This window comes from Rhinopithecus roxellana, chromosome 6, assembly GCF_007565055.1.
Source record: "Rhinopithecus roxellana isolate Shanxi Qingling chromosome 6, ASM756505v1, whole genome shotgun sequence".
NCBI classification, from domain to species: domain Eukaryota; kingdom Metazoa; phylum Chordata; class Mammalia; order Primates; family Cercopithecidae; genus Rhinopithecus; species Rhinopithecus roxellana.
Genome location: NC_044554.1, coordinates 124,757,286 through 124,770,758, shown reverse-complemented (window position 1 = coordinate 124,770,758; position 13,473 = coordinate 124,757,286). Strand labels below are relative to the sequence as shown.

Genomic DNA, 13,473 nt, shown 5'->3' with positions numbered 1-13,473 from the left:
ATGCCAGTAAACATCTGAAATAATCTACTGTCAAAAGAATCCCTTTTCAAACACTAAATTATCATTGTTCAATTAAAAAAAAAAAGTATAGATATACCTCTGGATTTTAGAAAAGGGGTTCATTCAACAAATATTCATTATTTGATTTTACAAAGTATATTAAAATATATGACATATTTCATTTACCTGGTTATGAAGCATAGGTCATAAAACATAACAATTTAAAAGGAAATCCAATTTAAATGTTATACCATTGGCCAGGCACAGTGGTTCACGCCTATAATCTCAGCATTTTGCGAGGCCAAGGCGGTCAGATCACTACAGGTCAGGAGTTCGAGACTGGCCTGGCCAACATGTTAAAACCCTGTCTCTACTAAAAATACAAAAATTAGCCGGGAATAGTGGTACATGCCAGTAGTCCCAGCTACTCCAGGGGCTGAGGCACGAGAATCTCCTGAACCCAGAAGGTGGAGGTTTCAGTGAGCTGAGATCGTGCCACTGCACTCCAGCCTAGGTGACAGAGCAAAGCTCCATCTCAAAAAATAAAAAATAAATGTTATACCATCAAAGTTATCCAAGAAAAGCAAGTTAAATCATATGACAATTCTTATACTCTCTCTACAAGTTTATTAATTTACACTTGCAAAAGAAAGAAAGAAATGAAATTTCTGATCCTATTAAAAACTTCCTCCTCCCAACTTTTTATAACTAAAAACGTAAATCACACAAAGAGCCTAGGATGTGACTTTTTAATGACCCAAATGCCTTATGAGTTAAGGATAATAATCCACTTTGGGATCCAGAAACAGAGTGTTCATGCACTTTACAAGATTACACCTTATTTCATCTTCAGAGAATATTATTCCACCCAGCCAGCTATAGCAGCATCTGGAAAGGAAATTTATTAAATGTTGCTTCCCTAACATTTTATGACCAGCCACTTTCAGAAGCCAGAAGATTGTACTTCAAATTAATATTCCAAAGAGTGATCTCTTGATCAGCGACATCAGCACCACTTGAGAACTTGTTAGAAATGCAAAATCTTAAGGTCCCCCTCCAGACATACTGTTATGTGGTTTTCCTATATTATTTCAGAATATGAAATTCTATTATAGAGGTAAACAAATGGGATGGATGAAATGCTTAAGTGACAATCATAGATGGTAAATAAACTAATAACTTATGAGAGAGAGGCAACACTCAGGCTGGGCCAAGTATTGATAATGAGAATGCAAGCTCGTGAAATGAAGGCAGTCAACAGATGTGTGATAAATAGGTAAGCTGGGAGTAAGACATGACAACAATAAAATAAACAGAAATTATGATAAAATGAATGAGGTTTACTTATAGACAAAAAGCAATGGAAATACCAAGTCACCATTATGCCTGGACTGACAGCTACATTACTTCCATGTCAGTCATCTACTGAGGACACCAAGGATGGTCCCATGGCTCATCAGCAGGCAAACTAGCAAAGCTAGTACCAAAGTGTATTTGTCATATCTTTTTAATAGAACAAGTGTGTATCATCAACCCAGGAAATCATTAGTCTATGGAGTCTTGGTTCAAATATCAGCTCCGGTCATCATAACCACGTCATTAATGGGGAACGGTTATGTGAAAGAAAGATGGGACATAGGAATATTGTTTACCCAGGACACAGGTAGTGTGGTCCTTCCAACCTGGTTTGAACTCCATTAACTTACTCCATAGCTTTCCTCTTGCCTCAGGATTTGTGCTTAACTAGTTTGGTAAATCATGTGATTCAAGCATTTTAACTTGTTTTCTGAGTATTCTATTCTATAACCTCTGAGATAGCTTGCCTGGTGGTGTACTTGGAGCCCAACCATTGTATCAAGGTAATTTCCCACAGAATACCTACTGAATCAGAATCTCCATGCTAACAAGATCTCCCAAGTGATTCATACGCATATTAAAGTTTAAGAAGCAATGACAAAACTGTTATAAAGGGAAGCCTCCGCAAAGACAAAAAGTTGGATCTCAACAGAACTATTCTCTGAAAACCATCTTGAACAAAAAAACTTCATATATCCATGAACACCCTAACAATGACTCGGAGCCCCAGCAGAGGGAGAGAATACAAGAAGATCCATTTTCAACAACTATTATGTAAGGTTTGAAGCTCTGGTGCCCTTGCTGATTATTTGAACTCTAGTCCTGTAAAGCTCCATATGAGTTGAGAAAACACTCAAAATATAGCCCAACGTACCTCAATATTAACTCTGTAATGTCCTTCTTACTGGGAGTTAGAAAAATCTTTTTCAGACATGCTGTTTCAAGGATAACGATCCATTGTAACACAACAGTATTTGAGGGGGAAAAAAATACCAATCCAAAGGACATGAACAGAGAAAGGTTGTGACTTCCTTAATAAGGCTGCAGCAACCTTAGAAAGATCATCAAAGCACAGAGTTGGGAACAGCCTGAGAGCTTCCTTAATGGGCTGTACACTTCCCACCTACCAGCAGCTCCTGACTTCATCAGCTCCTCATTTTATGTATTTGCTATATTTGCATTGTCCCTGACACATATTAGGGGCTCCGTAAATGTTCTGAATTCTCCGTAAATGTCCTGACTTCATCAGCTCCTCATTTTATGTATTTGTTATATTTGCATTGTCCCTGACACATATTAGGGGCTCCGTAAATGTCCTGAATTAGTAGAAAACATGACACGTCACCTTCTCTTGTTTTGATTCATCTGAGACAAATTTACTTTAATTCAATCCTTTCATTTTGAAAAATTCCCGAGAATGAAGGCATAATTCCATCTTGAATTAGCGTGGTTCATAACATTCTCCCATTCCATATCTCAAAGTTGGATTTTAATTTGCTATTATTAATTCCATTCTAATATTTCATAACCCTATGAAACATATCTATCCAATAAGATATAACTATGAAAGATAGAAAAGTCATACTGACAGCTGGCAATACAGTCCGACCCTTTTTAAAAGTCAAGGTATATGTTCGAGTACAAGGTATATGCTGCACAGGAAAGATCAACTATTATTCTGATGTTTTTCTAAGTTCAGATTTAAGACATCTTATGGAAATATCTACATAAAACATCTATAAAAAGAACTGAAGTAGTCACTGAGGACAATATTGCACATACAAAGATGATAAATAAGACCTATAACAAAAATCTAAAGGTGCTGGGAATTTTTAACCTAGTATAGAATAAAGTGACAGGAAAAGAATGTAAAAGTTCTAAAAATCATTTATTTAAATAATACATTCCCTATTGCTTCTTTAAGAGGAAGTATGTTTAAGCTTCAAAGGAAAAGACTTAGGTTACAAATTGTAATTTCCCATTCCATAAACAAAGCTTTATGAAAAGAATAAAGAAACACAGATAGAAAATGGTTGCGTGTATTCCTTTCCAAATAATCTATCAAATCCCTTTCTCTAATACGCATTTAGTGCAACCCAGTGCCATTAAAGGACTCACAGGACATTAAACATTTCGGCATAGATTTTTATACTGTTTTTTATGGATTTTAAATACAATGTGTTTAAGAATTGACTCTACAAATTCACAGAGGAAAGGGGTAATCTTACAGATTTTTGTGTCTTCTTCAGCTAACAGCATGAGAGAACACACATGATAAGCCTTCAATAAATACTTTAATTGGATCTAATTAGGTATTACCACCCTCTGAGTCAAAAAAAAATCTTAATTGGGGAATAACCTAAACACTAAGACCACCACCATGACCAGTAGAAAGCAGTTCTCAAATTTTCCAAGTGAATCCACTTGCATATTAAACAATGGAAGCAGCAAGAAAGAGTAATTGTCTTATTCATTACAAAGGGCTAAGAATGAGTCTTCTGTTTGCAAACTTAATCCACTCCAAGTAGTCCTGTTAACTGCCCAATAAAATGCAATACATTATTTTTGTTTCACAAATCTTATGCTTGATCTAATTTGTTTTACAAATCTTATTCTTGATAAAATGTGTTAAATGTAAATAATGTTTCATTCTTTGCTATACAAAATTGTCATTATATGAAAATTAAGAGGCAAAATACTTATTGTTATCAGCAATCATAGCAAAAATTAGTTGAACTTCAAAATATCATTCCCAAAAAGCAGGTTTGTTTTGTCACATATAAACAGACATGTGTTTTGTCACATATAAACAGACATATTTCAATGATAAATATTTTAAAATCCATTAAACCTACTAGTGCACAGTTATGCTTTGTGCAGCACAGGACCCAAATACAGTCTGGTATCCCACTTGGCTGACGGGGTAGTGTTCTACTTGATAAATTTTCATAAGCTGCTATCCCCCATATTAAAAACTTAGTCACTGGGTTTAACAAACTCCTTGAAGAGTTCATTTCAGTTATTCCTGCCTTTCTCAATGTGAAACGATTTAATCTTACTGCTTTCTTCCTAAGGGGTAGAAATATGATGTTCAAAGGAGATGTGAATGGCGAAGTTTAGGAGCTCACTGGATAGGCTTGGGGGAAAGGCTCCTTTAAAGACCATCTAGAGTAGGGCAGTGGGCATTGGGGAGGGGTAGGAAGGCAGAAGGAGACAGAGAATCACAAAGGAAGGTGGTAAAGCACTGCAAAGAAACTTACTTTCAAACTGGATTGACATCTGTAGTTTATTTTAAACTACAGTTAAACTTAACATGACCCATTCTGACCCAGAACTTCTGCCTTACACTAATAAAATGAAAGTTTGCCTGCTAACATCTGTAAATAATTTCATAGATTATTACTTTATTTCAGAATAGTCTTTCATAATCAGAACAATGTCAGATTTCTCTTTAAATATTTCTATGTAAATTTATATTTTAGAGCCTTATATGGAAGGTCCTAAAATGAAAATAACAGTGATTTTAGATTTTTGAGGACAAAATTTACAGAAATACATCAGATTCCAAGTCTATCATATATACACACTGTATAAGCTAGAAGCCCCTAGAATGTGGTCTAAAACTACCGTTCTGCACCATAACCTTCCAGATTCCCCCAAGGAGAGCATGCCAGAATCTCAGGACTAAGCTGTGGGCAAGTATACTTTGAAAAAGCACCCCAGGAGATTCTGATACTCAACCAACCACCTCCTGCCCCTATTGCCATTATCCGCTAATAACATTCCACCACCCACTGCTGATGTACTTTGTGCTATTCTTCCATATCAAATGTTAACTAAGTGAAGTCATTACAGCATGTGAATTCAACTGTCATTTATCCAGTTTTTAAGAGGTAAAAATAAATCCATGAATGGCAAATCAATGTTATTTCTTTCAAAAAAATTCATTTTAAAGCTATGTAACAAATTTTGAACTCAAAGTGTTTACAGTCAAAGCTTTTCAAAGTATTTAAGTCAGTTAATATATTTCCACAAATTAAATTTTGACCACCAAGTAGCAGTACCCAAAAAAAGAGTTCCAACAAAATTCCTCACAATCCAGTTACACTTAAGTAATAACTAATATTTTTTAATAAAGTAAATCGAGTATTATTCCCAGATTATCATAACTCTCCCATTGTACATTATACTTCATACCTTAAAGTGTGCACATTCAGAAAATATTATTTATGAATAATTTTAGGTAAAACTAAAGTAATTACATTTCTAACTAACACTCCTGGTTTTCAGTACTCACATTACTCATACTCCAGTTCACTGGAATGTATCTCACAATCCCCGAACTTCTTCAGCATTAATATTACTCACTATTGGTGGATGCCATTATAAAGCACATTTAAGAAATGTAATTGATATCTCTCAAACTCCAAACTTTTAAAATCACCTGACAACAGGTGTATATCAACAATCTTGAATCCCTTACAAAAACTCCTACTAATTGTCAAGTCTATTCTACATACAATTAGGCCCTAGTACTAAAAACAAATTTGAAAACAAATGGAGAAAATACACTTACCTTAATAGGGGCACTACTAAACTTAATTTTCCTATTTGCTGGGATTTCTTCTTCTTCTGGCAATCCAACGATTTCCGAGTATTCCATATCGGGCTGATAGTAATTGTTCTCATCACTATCTTCCTCCTCATCCTGCTCAGTGCCTGTCTCTCCCCAGTCTGAATTATACCTGGATCTCACCCTATACACATTATAGTCACTGTGCATGTACACATGGGAACTATCAAAACTGTTTGAATCTTCGGGTACTTCTTTTCCACAACTGGATGCAGAAGCATCAGGAGAGGTGAAATCACCACCTGCAAGTTCTTTCCTCTGTTGCTTTGCTGCCTCACTTTCAAGCAAATTAGTTTCAGCATCTTCTAACAGTTGGCTTTGTGGTGAAGGGATTTCAGACTTTGGCATTGCCTTACTTTCAGCACAAGGTTCTTCAGGACCGTATTTGTCAATGCTGTCGGGAGTCTGTTGGTTAGATGTGGAGTCCTCGGGTTCCTTGCTCTGCTGGATCTCTTCACCAGGTATCGAAGCTAGAGAGGTACTTTTAGAAGCCACTTCTGGTACTGGAGTTGTGTTACTCTTGTGAGCATCCTCTGTATCAACACCTTGCTTGTTTGAAGGAGACCAGGAATTAGAATCCTTAAGGTGGCCAAAGGTGTCAAGATTTGTAACAGTAACAGATGGTAAATTCAAGGGATAATGCCCAGTCACTGAGTATTCATTGTTTTCAGCCTTCTCAGAAACGATGGCACTGGGAGAATCAGTGTTCTCAAATACTGCACTCAGTTGACTCACAGTTGGGGAGACAGCCTCAGTTCGGGAGCTAAGGCTGTCCAAGGAATCAGTACTGCCTCTGTTGGACTTGGAACCTCCCCATTCATCCTGAGGTTCACTCCCTCCAGCTTTCTCTTTCTTTGGGGAATAGCGGTTGTTTTGTCCTGATTCATGCACACTTCTCTCAAACATCTTCCGAGTCTCAGTGAATTTGGAATATGAAGGGCCATCGTACATTGTGTCAAATCTACTAATTCGTTCAGAAACAGAGGACTCCAACTTAACAACTGAGCCATCTGTTTTCTCCAGAAATTCTCTGGGCTTCATTCTTCTCTGAGGAGATGAATGTCCACCTTTCCCCCTTGTTTTGGCAATGACTGCAGCATTCTCGTTGGGTTCCATACCCATCTGCATAAATAGGTTTTTAATTCTGTTGACATTGGAGCCATATTTCCTCCCCCTGCTCTGCTGGGAGCCCTCACCTTCTTTTGTTTTTTGTTCCCCATCTGACTTGGGTTTGTCAAAGGTACTTTTCAATGCCTGGAACTCAGTTCGATATGCATTCCTGTGAGGAGAGGCACTTCTGAGAGTTGTTCGTTCACCTGAAGACTCAGCTTTCAACATTTTCACTTCAGGGGTGAAAAGCCAATGTTCATAATGATCAAAGAAAAAACCAAAAACCAAGATACCTGTCTTCTCTAATCACCAGTATTGGGTCAAGAAAAGTACCTCTCAAATGGTATACTGTGTTAGTGATCGTCCCAACAGGTGTATTAGGAACTTAGTCACAGTCAAGAGTTACAGAGAATGGTTTTTTCAAAGCAAGACTAGAGGTTCATCTGAAATAGAAAAGAATGAATTTCTGAATTCATTTACTTATTTGAATTTATGTCTAGTCAAATAACATACATTTTATTTTCCAAATGGCTTAGCCACGTGGCAAACAGAAGAGCTTACTCATTGAAATGGGAAGTTAAAAGTCAAGAAGTTACCATTCTGATTGGTCTTTGGTAAAAAATGTTTCAAACACAATTTGGAGATACCTATCAAAATCTCACACACACACACACTCACAAATACAAGTTACACATAAGTATATTTGAAAGCAACACTTTAGCCCAAGTTTTAGTCACTTTTGTGAATGCCCTTTAAAAAGAAACCAGCAGTTCATCGATCTTTAAGAAATCAACAAACTGTCCAGAAAATCAACTTCATTCAGGATTCTCCACAATTAGTCGGAACTTATTCTTTCTAAGTACAATTAAGTTTGGAATCTATGTTTACAAACTCCAAAACATGCCTACAGCGGCATATTTTACTTTTTCTGGTCCAATATTCTCATCTACAGCATCCCCAAAGCAATACTAATGCAATTTCAGACCAAAACAAGGAGGAAAAAAGTTCCTGAATGGCAATAAGTTTCATTAAATTCAGTTATAACAAGTATTTGGAAGTTTCCTAACAGTGGTTATTATTAATTATGGAGTGGGATGCAGACTACCATGGGAATAAATGCGTAAGAATGTGACAATCAGAAAGCAAATATACTGTGACACCCCTTTTCACAGCCCTGATTTGTTTATTCTTTCTTGCCTCTAACTTACTACAGTTCAAAACGCTACGCAATGCATGCTTGCTGGTCTCCTTAAGCCCACAGCAGGATTTTATATCAATAAGCCAGCAATCAAATACTTCAAGATATGCTGAAGAGCAGACAATGCAGGCAGTTCTAAAGATTTTTCATTTTATTTTTGTTTTATTTTGATGTTAGACCGAGCCACATCACCCTCACGTACAATCAGCTGAGGAGGCACACACTTTCACTTAAAACGTCTCCAAACTCGGCTCCTGGCCCAGCACGCATGCATGGCCCATGCAGACAAACAAGAAAGGCTTTGGAGTGTGGTGCCTGTTTTTCCTTTTTTTGTAAAGCATCGACAATCTCCTTTTACCCTGACCATTCTTTTTAAAGCCACAAACACCCTCCCCTCTCCCCTACACACACACCCCATTCCCTCCCCCGCCAATTCCAACCCGAGGAGGCGGGGGCGGGGGAGATGGGGCCGCCGGGGGATTCAAAACCTGCCCTCACAAAAGACAAACATAAATAACACCAACTTGAGAGGCAGCCGATTCCCAAGCCTGGTTCGGGACGCAATCCCTCGGCCCTGGGGCAGGACCGGGAGAGCAGGTGACGCCAAGCGCTATGGTAGGAGGTCGCAGTCTAGCTTTGTGCCAAGAAGCACCTGAAGTCCTAACACATTGGCTGCGGCTCCCCGCGGCTGCCAGGCGGATCCCAGTGTGACACGGAGAGAGACGAGCTCCCTGGCCACATTTAAAAAAATAGAAAAGAAAAAAAATTACAGGGTAATGAAAATAAATCCCTTTGTTTTTCCTCCCAATGTGCCAGGAAACAATAGATCCCACTGATAATGCCTCCGATCTTCAACCTATTGCTCCTCCACCACAACCCACCCCCACCCCCAGCCTGCAACTCAGCCTTTGTACAAGCCGATTTTTTCCTCCTCTCCACCCTCCCCAACTCCTCGCCCCGCGCTCAGCCTCCCCCTTACCCGAGCGGGAGCGCCGCGGGCGGGGAGGGTCGGGCCGCCACGGCTCCCACCCTCTCCTCGCAGGCGCCCCCCGCCCCACGGTGGCCGCGGCGGCACGGCACGGCGCCGGCCCGCTGTGTACACCGCAACCAGCTCTTCACGGCGCAGCGGGCTGGGCGGCTGCGGCGGCCGCTTCCACTCGCGCCTCGGCCCCCACGCGCTCCCTGCCCGCGGCGGGCGGCCCCGGGAGGCGCGCTGCGCTCCCCAACGCCATTGCGGGCGGGCGGCGGCCGGGGCAGCTACGCGCCCGCATGCTCCGGCCGGCCTGGGGCCAGGAGTGCCGGCAGGGGAAGGGGTTTGGCCCACGTGCGGTCACCAACCCGGGCCGTTTGGGCAGCCGGGGAGGCCGCGGTGTAATGGAGGAGAGGCCGCGGGGGTGAGGAAGACCAGGGGTAACAGGTGCCTCACCTCGGCTGATGGGATTAACTCTAGGGCCGCAGAGAGAGGGAGCCCGGCAGCAAAATCCCGGGAGAGGGAGAGAGAGGGAGCCTCTGGCGGCCAAGGAAGGGCGAAAAGCACCGGCCCGAGGCGAGGCCGCCCCACCCCCTCGGCCGTGGGCGAGGGGCCTCTCCGGCCTGGGGCAAGGCCCCTTCCTGTTCGGGTGTTGACTCCGGAACTTGGTTCTGGGGCTGACCGCTGCTGGGGCCCCACTTAGTCTGAGTCTGCAGTTAACTCCGTGAACCCAAGGCATCCAAATCTCAGGCCACTCTGCTGGCCTGGAAGGCCAAGACGTAGGCCCAAGTCTGGTGTGGCCTTCACCTAAGCCACTGCGCCTGGCCTACTACTTACCTTGACCTTAAAGTCCCACTGCCAAAGAGAAAGGGATGAGGAGGTCTTCTACCTTTCCTGTCTAGGGAGAGTTTTTCAGCTCAACCCCCCCCCCCTTTTCTAAACACTCAGTACTCCCTCTTACACCCCCAAGTACCGGAAGTGTTACCACCTTCCTGCAAAATACAAAACTGATCATGACTGTCAATACAGATCTTTAAACCAATCCTTCCAAAAAGCCTAGGTAGCAGGAACTCTTAAAGAATAATTTTTCAAGAAGGTAAAAACATGACAATGGTAGAAATACAAAATGAACATGGGTCCAAATTTTTTAACTCTTAATTAGAAATGGAACCCCAGCAACATACTGCAACCCACTCATGTGAGACTGTGAAGAATAGATATAGAGACAAGAAGAGGCAAAGCCGCTTAATATTCGATAGAGCACTGAAATGTAATGTGTATTATTATCTGCTTTACAGGGCGGTAACCAGTTGTATCTGTAAAGTAACAAATTTGCATTCTGTAGATAAAACTCATTTACATTACCAAAAGTTTCTACAGCTTACTGAGTAGTAAAATAGCCTAGTGAAAGTCAGTCTAAGAAAGGTGCAGAGGACTGTAAATTTCACAACACTCCGGAGTCCTGTAGATAACATCCAACATTCCATTGAAAGGACAAACAGTAATCTTTTGCTCATTTCAAAGTCTTTCACAAGTTTTCCCAACATAACGATTTTTAGCCCCATTTCACTGATGGAAAAACTAAGGTTTAGGTTTTGTAACTTACCCACTTCTTTATTGGCTATTAATAGTGAATGATTATGGCTATGAACCCAGCAAGTCTGTACACAGATTCTATATATTCTGGGAGCAAAATCTTTACATTTCAAAAGGATTTTGTAACTACTCAATACTCAATTCTGTGTATTTTTTAATTTTAAGCAGTAAGGGCTTTTTTTTTCCTTTAAGCATCACCAAATTCTGGGTCCTTTCCCAAGAAATTGGCATTCTCTCTCTATGAAGTGGATGTCACTTCTATAAGCATAAACAGATGTAACAGGCAATGTGAGGGGGCTGTGGTTCCAGGCTCCACTTTTGGAAAGAACATTTGTGCTGTCTGGGATAATCTAGTGGAAAAGTTCCTGTCATTTATTTGCAGTATGGAAACCAGGTTTTTTAGGCGAATAATCTAAATAAATGCAGAATCTAATCACTGAGTTCTGTCTGTAGAAGAGGGGGCAGAGTTGGCAATAAAATCAGTCTTACACCTCTTTGCAAAAAGATGATTCATACAGAAAAGCACCCTAAAGGATTTGGTTGGTTTAAGTTTTATCTTTTGAAAATATGAAACTTTTGGAAAAATGTATACTGAAGGAATGATAGAGTTTTAAACCAATGGTGAGAATTTAAGATTCCTAGATTTCCTATAATGGACCTTCCATTTCCAACATTTACTTGAATGTTCGAAGGGTCTGTTAGACCTGTGCTAATCCAATACATGTGGCTATTTAACTTTAAATTAATTAAAATTAAATACAATTGAAAAATCCTTCCTTAGTCACACAAGCCACATTTGAAAGGCTTGATGGCTACATGTGGCTAGTGGCTACTCTGTTGGATAGTGTAGATACACAACATTTCCATCATAGAAATTTCTATCAAACAGTGTTGTTCTAGACCACATTTGCACTTCTATGAACTTTATAAGGGTTAACTTAGTTCAATACATCATTAATGTATGAGGGATCAGAGGTCATAAATTTTATATGTTCCAACTGGAAAGGTGGTGAAAAGTGTGAAAAGTGAACTTCATTACTGACATGCAAAAAATCCAAAATGTGTTTGCGGTGGGGGAGTTCTCAATTTTCATATATGGTATCTTAACCTTTCATAAATCATATAGAATATTGTGGGCTGTTATTTTCATTTCCTTTGCAACCAATAATATCATGATTAGTAAGACCACAAGATTAGAGGATAAACAAAAACTGCAAAATATATTCTACATTGTTTTAGAGGTTTTCTCAATGTATTTTAAAGTTTTTGTGATGGACATTCTAAGAACTATACAAAGAATTAAGTTATTCACGTGTGTATGTGAACCACTGGGTGCAGCTGTGAAATTAAATCTAAACTAAGCCTGAATCAAATTTTAAGACTAGGGAAAACTGGCAAAGCTGGTACTGAAGACTGCCTGTCACAACTTCATTTCTAGCAGGAAGATACCTAGCTAGTTGTGTACTAATGGAAATTCCCGAAGGAAGAGAAAAGACCAGAACAAACTAAAAGATCTCTAGACTTAACTTCTTTATGGAGAAGGCAAAGTAATGGGAGAGCAATTCCTGTAGGTAATTTTACACATAATTGTAGTGTAAAAGGACATGTTATTCATACCACTGTTTTCTTACCGATATGCATAATATTTTGATAGTGATGAGGCAGCTTTTTAAATAAAAGTTTAGTTATAACTGCTTATTTCACGTTTGTAAGTATTGCAGAATGCTTTGTTGACTTCAGTCTTGAATGTCGATGTTCAATTTTCTTAAAGGTCTCTTTAAAATAAATATCTCTATTTGAGGATAAAAGTTTAAGTTTACTTTTGAGTCTTATTTCACACAAACTCCATCGTAGAGGTAGAATATATTTCTCTAAAACAGTCCTCAGGCTCACATTCAGACTCAAAGATGTCTATGATCAGTCTTATTTTGTGATGTTAGCTATAAAATTAACATTAAAGGTATCATTTCTACCCCCAACAAATTGATAATGATTCAGCATGACTTTCTACCTACACTCATGACTTGGGCATGCCACTGAAAATTTAAACCATCATCTCTGTCCATTTCCCATTCTACAAGTATCTTGGATTTTCAGCTTAAAAAGTTCATAAGGTTGAGTATTTTTATTTGCCATGAGTAATGAACTGTAGAGTTATTATTAATATCTTATCTCTACAAATAAACAATAAATTTACACAGTGTGTTTAGGCTAAAGTGAGGCAACTTCTCTTTCTTCACTACTATTACTTTATTTGTCCACCCACACAAAACAAAGGAAAACAAGAGTTTTATTGGACTAGACATTGGTATAATGTTTTCATTCCTGTCACAGCTTCTGAGGTTGAAACAGCAGCTGCTATAACCATTAGTTTTCAGTTTTATAGTGGTGCATGTTACACTTTTAAAGACAAGTATGAGGCATTTATTTGCTTCTACAGAAGCTCATTTTTCTCTCAACAGATTAGCCCCTCTAACAGGACTCTAGTGGTGGTTTTCTGTCTGCAAATCCTCCACCTACAAGTTGCACCTGAACTCAAGTTGGCATGTTTCTGATCTTCAAAATAATTTATTCACAATTTATTATTTCGAAGTAAGCTCTGTTCCGTAT

General features: G+C 39.4%; 1 protein-coding gene across 4 annotated transcripts in view; it reads right to left on the bottom strand.

The window, feature by feature from the left end:
* The window catches only part of PPP1R9A (protein phosphatase 1 regulatory subunit 9A), a 390,175-nt gene extending 380,386 nt beyond the window's left edge, over positions 1-9,789 (bottom strand). For 3 of the 4 annotated variants that reach the window (XM_030933321.1, XM_030933317.1, XM_030933320.1), the window contains exons 1-2: positions 9,724-9,789; positions 5,933-7,542 (exon numbers count right to left, since the gene is read on the bottom strand). In XM_030933321.1, coding sequence (XP_030789181.1) covers positions 5,933-7,327 — 1,395 coding nt within the window. In that variant the 5' untranslated portion in view covers positions 7,328-7,542; positions 9,724-9,789. Of the gene's footprint in view, positions 1-5,932; positions 7,543-9,276; positions 9,338-9,723 lie in introns of those variants that run through there. The other variant, XM_030933318.1, reaches the window with a different exon arrangement.
* Between the last annotated feature and the right edge of the window lie 3,684 nt (positions 9,790-13,473).